The sequence below is a fragment of the Carlito syrichta genome, unplaced genomic scaffold (assembly GCF_000164805.1).
Source record: "Carlito syrichta isolate Samal-C Ts95f unplaced genomic scaffold, Tarsius_syrichta-2.0.1 Scaffold154169, whole genome shotgun sequence".
In the NCBI taxonomy this organism is placed as follows: domain Eukaryota; kingdom Metazoa; phylum Chordata; class Mammalia; order Primates; family Tarsiidae; genus Carlito; species Carlito syrichta.
Window position 1 is genome coordinate 1,801 of NW_007098265.1, and position 7,773 is coordinate 9,573.

Genomic DNA, 7,773 nt, shown 5'->3' on the forward strand with positions numbered 1-7,773 from the left:
TACAATACATCAAAAAATCAGCCGGGCGTGGTAGCGCGCGCCTGTAATTCCGGCTACTCGGAAGCCTGAGGCGGGAGGATCGCCGGAGCCCAGCAGGTCGAGGCTGCGGTGGCCGGGAGCGGCCACTGCACTCCAGTCTGAGTGACAGAGTGAGACTCCAACTCAAAAAAAAAAAAAAGAAAGTGTCCGCCCTTCAACGAGATGCAAAACCCAGGGTCTGATGAACACAGTCCCCAAGGGGACAGCTGGGCTGCCTGCTTACAGGCTGCACCACCGGTTCTGCAGAAGAACCAGGGCAGGACAGCCGAGGGCAGTGGCCATGTGGACAGGATGGCCGAGGGTGATTCGCGTGGACTCAGGTGCTTCTGACTCTGTGGTAGGGCTCGTGTTTAATTTTGTTTCGTTCTCTAGGACTTACACACATAGGGAACCTGTACTGGTTTATGCACAAACCTGTTTCACCAGCTTTATTCTGAAAACAATCTGAGCCTAGGCCGGGAGGCCGCAGGGAGTGTTTCCTTGCAGCAAGCCTTATTCGAGAATCGCCGTTGGGGGTGTCTCTGCCTCTGATGTTATGTCAGTTCCACTCAGGCTCAGCACATCTGAATGAGACAGCTCAGCACTGCAGAACGGGTGCTGAGAGCCGGCTACTGCAGCCACATAGCGTGTCCTCCCTCCTGTCTCTGAGCCCCTCGTCCTCAAGAGGAAGGTGGCACGGTGGCCCCCACAGCTGTCAGATTTATGTGAGACAGTGGATGAGAAAGTACTGGCTACCTAAATAGTGACAAGGTCTTGGATCTAAGAGCCGGCAGAAATGCCGTCGAGCAGGTGTTTCCCTTCTTACACCATGGGCTGCGCCAAGGCCGTAAGGGAGCCGGGTGGGCTGGGACTGAGGCCAGCCGGGCGCCGGCACTTGCCAGGTGCTGAGAGAGTCCCTGTGCTGCAGGCGAGACTGCAGACACCCTCCTGGCACTGCGCTACTGTAAGGACCGTGGCGCCCTGACCGTGGGCGTCACCAACACTGTGGGCAGCTCCATCTCCCGTGAGACCGACTGCGGCGTCCACATCAACGCAGGGCCAGAGATTGGCGTGGCCAGCACCAAGGTAGTGGGAGTCATGGGCTCCCGGGCAGCCTGGGCTGGTGGGTGGATGGGAGGGAGGGTGTCCGGGTGCCGCCCTCCTCCTTCGGCGTGGACTCGGTGCCGCCTGCCTCGCTGGGTGGTCGCGCTTCGTTTCAGTCTCGTTTGTCCTGCGTCGTGTTCTGCGTTTGTCCTGTTGCTCTTTGGCGCTCTGAGGGTCTTGAGATGCCCACTTGGAGGTCCTCGCTGCCCCCGCCGTCCACAGGCGTACACCAGCCAGTTCATCTCTCTGGTGATGTTCGGTTTGATGATGTCTGAAGACCGAATTTCCCTGCAAAACAGGAGGCGCGAGATCATCCTTGGCCTGAGAGCCTTGCCTGGTATGTCCTGGAGCTCAGCCTCCCGCATTCTCAAATCCTGTGGACTGTGGGTCTCTCCCTCCATGGCTCTCCCACGGACAATGCTATAGATGACTGCCTTCTCCTAAAACTTTCTGCCCTCCCCAGCTCCCTCTGGCAGTTCCCACCAGGCCTAGATTAAAGCCCACACCCCTCACCAGGCCCAGGAACCCTCTCACTGTGCCCCACTGCCTCTGACCTTCCCACGACCCTCCTCTCCTAAGCCGCCTGGTTGACCTGATCCTCAGTGGTCAAGTGCATTCCCACGACACGGCCTTTGCACCGACCCTTCCTTCTGCTGAAATCCTCTCCTCCAGCTCTTCTTGCAGCTGAAAGTCTCTCACCTCCCAAGCCTGAGCTCAAATATCACCTCCTGGGGCCTGCCCTGGCCACCCTGCTGGGGGCCCAAACCCTGCCCCTGCACTCCGCAACATTTGCCCACTTTCTGTGTGATGCATCTCGTGACCTGGAATGACTTTGTTCACCTGTTTGCTGACTCGACCCCCCCAGCTGACATCAGCTCGGTGAGTCACAGCTACACAGCCAGCGTCCAGTCCAAGGCAGGCATGCAGTAGGTGTCCAAGAGAGGAACCGGCCCAAGCCCTTCCTGTGCCGGGCTGCCTCTTCAGGGGCCACCCTGCGTTCCTCTGCTGGGCAGCTAGGCAGCCCTGTCTGTGTCGCACTGAGCCACGACCGTCCGGGGGCTGTGCTTTCCCCTCCGCTCATCCAGCACACGTGTGTCGAAGACAGTTCTCCGGGCCTGCCCGGGAGCTGTCTGGCTGCTGAGGTGAGCGTGGTTTGCTCCCTCCCTCGCTTCCCCAGAGAGGGAGTGTACCCTCTTGGGCTCTGTGCGCACGTTGCAAGCGGGAAACGAAGCAGGCCACACCTCGGGGCTGATGCAGAGCACACACTGGGGGAAGGAGGGTCACAGAGCTGTGGGGCCCCTTCCGGAGAGAGGGCTTCGGGCTTCCCAGGAAGCCCAGGCAGCCCCCAGAGCAGGCAGGGGAAGGTCTCACAGTGGCGGGCTCCACGCCGAGGGGTCTGACGCAGCTGGGACCACATGCTGGGGTTGTGGAGCAGAAGAGCTTTCCCATAAGGACAGGCCCTGACCATGCAGGCAGGACTCGCCGATGTCCAGTCAGCCACTCTCAAGACAGGGCCCACGGGTCCTGGGGGTCTACAAGACCTTTCTGCAAAACCACCTACATAGTGATGCATTATTTGTGATAAATAAGACTTGTTTTGACCCATGTTGACATTTGCAAAGGCCGGGGCAGCTGCACCTGGCACCCAGTGCCCTTGGAGGTGTGAGCATAGTGACTTCAACAAGTGTTATTTTTCAAAAATTGATAATGAAATGTGGCTGGTTGCAGTGGCTAACGCCCATAATCCCAGCACTCTGGGAGGCTGAGGCAGGAAGATTGCTTGAGCTCAGGAGTTTGAGACCAGTCTGGGCAACACAGCAAAACCTCTTCTCTACAAAAAATCAAAAACTAGCCTGGCACGGTGGCACGAGGCTGAGGCGGGAGGATTGCGTGAGCCCAGGAGGTTGAGACGGTTGTGAGTGAGCTGTGATTGTGCCACTGAGCTCCAGCCTGGGTGACAGAGTGAGACCCTGACTCAAAAAAAAAAAAAATCTGCATAACTTTCTGGCTAATGCAGGATGCTACAAAATTATGCACATACAAATGATCCGCTTAAAAGTACAAGATAGACCAATACATGCTAATGTAACGAAGTCGAAAAAGTTCACTGATGTCATTTCAGATCCCATATTTGCATCTGCCTTTTTAAGAAACAGCTATTTCTCATGTTGGAGGTACTGTGGTATCAAAGAACGGTATTTGCAATTTTTTGAAGAAGTTATTTAAATACTCCCTTTTCCCGCTACAAATCCCTGCTCCTGGGCTGGGTTTTATTCCTGTACCTCAGTCACAGAATATAGCACAGCAGGTTGAATGCAGCAGCAGATACGAGAGTCAACTGTCTTTTACCAAAGAGCCAGACATTTAAAAGGTTTGCAGAATCGTAAAGAATGCCACTGTCCTCACTGATTGTTTGAACATTTAGTAATGCAATGGACTGATTATTTTTTAATGGATTAGGAAATAATTTTAAATTTCTCTGTGTTATTTTCTAATCCAGCCAACACTGACAGCCGTAACCCACAAATTCTCAGTCATTGCTAAGATAATAAGAGGGTCAGGCATCCTGAGGCCGCCAGGAGTGGGAGCTGCTGCCCCTGCTTCCTGCGGCTCTGTCCCCCGTGGCAGGGCCTGAGCGCTCATGGGCTGTGCACTCCGCCTCTTGCCAGCTGACAGTTCACCTCTCCAAGCGTCAGTTGTCCTACCTGCAGAATGGAGCTGGACTAACACTTCCCCACCTGCCTTATCAAGAGCGTTCACACACATGAGTCCTGCGGGCCCCTTATCTCCCACAATCTCAGTGTAAAGCCCTTCTAAACGGCTGCCGGGATGCCACACGCGCCACGTGCCTGCCGCGCATCTGGAGCCCGGCGTGAGCCCGCGGTCTTTCCTTATGGGTGACCGGCGTCCCCCTCTCTCGCGGCCCAGAGCTGATCAAGGAGGTGCTGTCCCTGGACGCCAAGATCCACGACCTGGCCCTGGAGCTCTACATGCAGAGGTCGCTGCTGGTGATGGGGCGAGGCTACAACTACGCCACCTGCCTGGAGGGAGCTCTGGTGAGCCTCCCTGGCAGCCTCGGGAGAAGCATAGGGGACCCCGGAGGCCAGGGACGGGGTGGGACGCTGGGTCTGGGGAGGCTGGGCCGGGAGCCACCCCATGATCCTGCACCAAACACCCGCCCTCAACCAGGCATCTGGCCTGGCACGCGGAGACGTGTGAGGCAGGCACGTGTCCTGAGGGCGGCAGGGACGGGCGTGTGAGGCCGGCACCGGCTCCACCTGGGACGCCTGCTTGCACGCGTGAGGCCTGCGAGGTGGCCGCGCTGTCCGCAAGGCCTCTGCAAGGTTCACCTCACTCGGACTACTCAGAGGGACCAAATCAAGCCCAGTCCACACGCCTTGACTTCTCCCAGTACCATGAACGTGGGGGCTTGGCAGACTGGATTTATGGGGTGGGGTCTCTGCACTTTCCTTGTTGGCCCCGAGACGTCCAAGGGGAGTTTGGGATCCTGCAGGAAGGAGTTTCGAGGGCCCTGCATTTCCAGAATGAGTGACAGGAGGTAAAGCCCTGCACCAGCTGAGAGAAGGCTGGCAGAGTGGCAGGAGCCCGGACCAGGGCTGCCGGGGGTGGGGGTGGGCCGGAGCTGTGCTGGCCCACTCGGGGCTTGCCCCCGTGTGCCGAGGACGCCCAGCCCCAGTGGCCTGACACCACCCAGGGGCGCCCCAGCGCCACGAGACCATTCCCAGCTGAGCTCAGGGTCCTGGCAGGTAGTGCCAGCCCAGTCTTAGTGATGCCACCTCTCGTGTGCCCCCCCGAACCCCAGAGATTCTGACTCCTGGCCCACAGGAAGCCAGCTGAGGGGAGGGACGGGTGCCCACTCCTTCTGGGGTGCCCTGTCGGCGCCCAGACAGCCCTGCCACCGGGCAGGGTGCAGCCGCGTGACTGAGAGTGCCTGGGGGGTGTGCCTTCTCGGGTGCCCCAGGAGCCCATGGAAGGAAGGCATCCTGGCTGCTGGCGGAGGCGTGGCCCTCTTCTGGCACTGGGAGGCCCCATGACATCGGCAGCCTTCAGTAGAGCCACCCCCGTCGGCGTCTCTCTGACCCGGGCGCATCATGCTGGGGGCCGAGGGCTGTGCCACCACTTCAGGGAGAGATTCGGTGGGGGCTGAAGAGAGACGGATCCGTGCGAACACGGGGTCGGGGAGGTCAAGGACACCCCGGGCGTGCGGCTCGTGGTCATTCGTGGGAACCGCCCTTCACAGTTATTCCGGGTGGGAAGCAGGGCAGCCTGGTCCGATGACTGACAGAAGGCAATCCCAGGAGCCGCCACGCCCGTCGAGAGGTGGCTGGCGAGGGGGCACGGGCAGGCCGGGCCGGCGCAGTCATCCAAGGGTGGCCGTGCGTGGACGGGGCTGGCCTCGGGACAGGGCCGCATGCCCAGCTCTGCACACCCTGGACAGTCACCGGGCCTGTCCCCGGCCCCTGCCAGGCGTTTTTGGTGCTGTCGACTGCTCTGGCCCCTGCCTGCCCCCAAGCCTCCCTCCCTTCCGGCCTGGCTCCCCTTCCCTGCCTGACCTCCTGTGTTTCCCTAGAAAATTAAAGAGATCACCTATATGCACTCAGAGGGCATCTTGGCGGGGGAGCTGAAGCATGGGCCCCTGGCCCTGGTGGACAAGCAGATGCCCGTCATCATGGTCATCATGAAGGACCCTTGCTTCACCAAGTGCCAGAATGCCCTGCAGCAGGTCACGGCCCGCCAGGTGAGGCTGCCCCAGACGGCCCCTCATTCACGGAAGTCCGCCCGCGCCAGCTGGGGACGATCGGGTGTGACCACTCTCCTGGGCCCCATGAGCGGTGCACACCCCGAAGGAACCTGGCCGGCCTGCCACATCCCCCATGGCTCCTCAGGGAGGCGGGTCCCAACATGGCCCTGAGCTGTCTAGGTCCCAGGCTGGACCCAAGAGGCATTCGCGTGGGAGTGTCCTGGGTGCAGTTTCCAGAGCTGCAGCTCACAGGAGCAGTCAGGGCTCACCGGCCAGGGCACTCTGCCCAAGATTGCCCTCACTTACACCCCAGCATGAGCTCAAGCCCACCGTCCACCTGCACTTCTGACTGGCTGGCTGCAAATTCAAGGGTTTCCACTCCCCTCAGGCTCAGTAATTCTCTAGAACCACTCACAGGACCAGGGAAGCATCAGGCCTGCGATTACACGTGTATTGTGAAGGGCACAGATCACAGCCAGCCCAGAGGAAGAAACCCCAGAGGCCAGGTGTGTCCAGATATGAAGCCCAGTGTCCCCAGGGCATGTCGCCCACCCAGCCCATCACTGTGGGATTCCAATGCGTCCCCCGAGCTGCCAGCTTCAGTGTCTAGAGTTTTCACTGGGCATGGTTGACAGGTCACTGGCCATGCGGCTGGACTCAGTCGCTGCCCCCTTCCCTTCCAGGATCTGGGGAGGCCAGAGTGGCAGCCTATGGCTAGGGCCAGCCTCTGGTTGTGTCTGGTCTTTCTGGCCCAGTCAGCCCCCTCCCTGGAACTCCACGGCTGTCACAAGTTAGCCCCTTGTCATAAAGTCAGAAGTGGCTTAAGGGGGCCCCTCAGGCCTGCCCGTGGGAAAGTCCAGATGCCAGAGTTCCCTCCCACGACCTGAGACCGCACCAGGACTTTATGATAATAGGTGCTTTCTTACACAGCAGTGGCCCTACGCAGGGCAGAGCTCAGAAAACTTCAGGGCAGGGAGATCTCCAAAGGCGCTCCCTCCAGGGGGCCATGCCGGCCAGCACAGGGGCCAGATGGGGTGTGGAACACAGCCCCATCCTCCCGACAGGCAGCCTTCCCATGGCCCCAGGAGACACAGGCCCTCGCCCCTCCTCCCGGCTCATGGGAGCCCGGTTTCTCCAGCTCTCCCGTTTTCCACGCAGGCCAAGCTTGTGCCTGCCACTGAGCCTTTGTGCTGGTTATTCCCTCTGCCTGGAGCATTCTTCCCTCTTCATTCAGGTCCCAATCAGAGAGGCCCTCCCAGAATTTCCCAGCGCCGCCCCCTCACCCCCACCACCTCACCCTGTTTCTTGCCTCCACGATATTTATCTGAAAGTCACCTTTCTATCCTGGTTTCCCTGTGAAGTCTGTCCTGCCCCCAGACCACGAGCCCCATTAGTTAGGAGCGCATCTGGCCTGCCCTTCACGAGACACAAGAAGAAACACCCAACGGCATCAGACGCACGTGTGCCGTGCACACCGCCTCACCCGCAGTCCCAGCAAGCACATTCCCGTCGCAGCTGCGCGCGTCCAGATGCGCTGCGGTGCGGAGGGCTGCTCCTCCCAGAGTCCAGAGCCTGACGCCCCACCCTTTGCTCCAGGGCCGGCCCATCATCCTGTGCTCCAAGGACGACACTGAGAGCTCCAGGTTTGCATACAAGACCATCGAGCTGCCGCGCACGGTGGACTGCCTGCAGGGCGTCCTCAGCGTGATCCCGCTGCAGCTCCTGTCCTTCCACCTGGCTGTCCTCCGAGGATACGATGTATGTCTTTGGTCACACCATACAGGGGAGGGGGTAGCGGGGGGACACGCAAGGTCCTAGCATTCCTGTGTCTTTAAATCCTTATTGGAGTAAATAGTCATGGGATAAATCATTCCTTTTTTTTTTTTTTT

At 59.5% G+C, this 7,773-nt stretch overlaps 1 protein-coding gene across 1 annotated transcript in view; it reads left to right on the forward strand.

The window, feature by feature from the left end:
- The window catches only part of LOC103252281 (glutamine--fructose-6-phosphate aminotransferase [isomerizing] 2), a gene marked incomplete at its 5' end in the record, with an annotated part of 11,206 nt that overhangs the window by 1,566 nt on the left and 1,867 nt on the right, over nt 1-7,773 (forward strand). Inside the window, 5 exons of the mRNA XM_008050911.1 lie at nt 947-1,104; nt 1,345-1,459; nt 4,051-4,178; nt 5,714-5,881; nt 7,481-7,642. Coding sequence (XP_008049102.1) covers nt 947-1,104; nt 1,345-1,459; nt 4,051-4,178; nt 5,714-5,881; nt 7,481-7,642 — 731 coding nt within the window. The remainder of the gene's footprint in view (nt 1-946; nt 1,105-1,344; nt 1,460-4,050; nt 4,179-5,713; nt 5,882-7,480; nt 7,643-7,773) is intronic.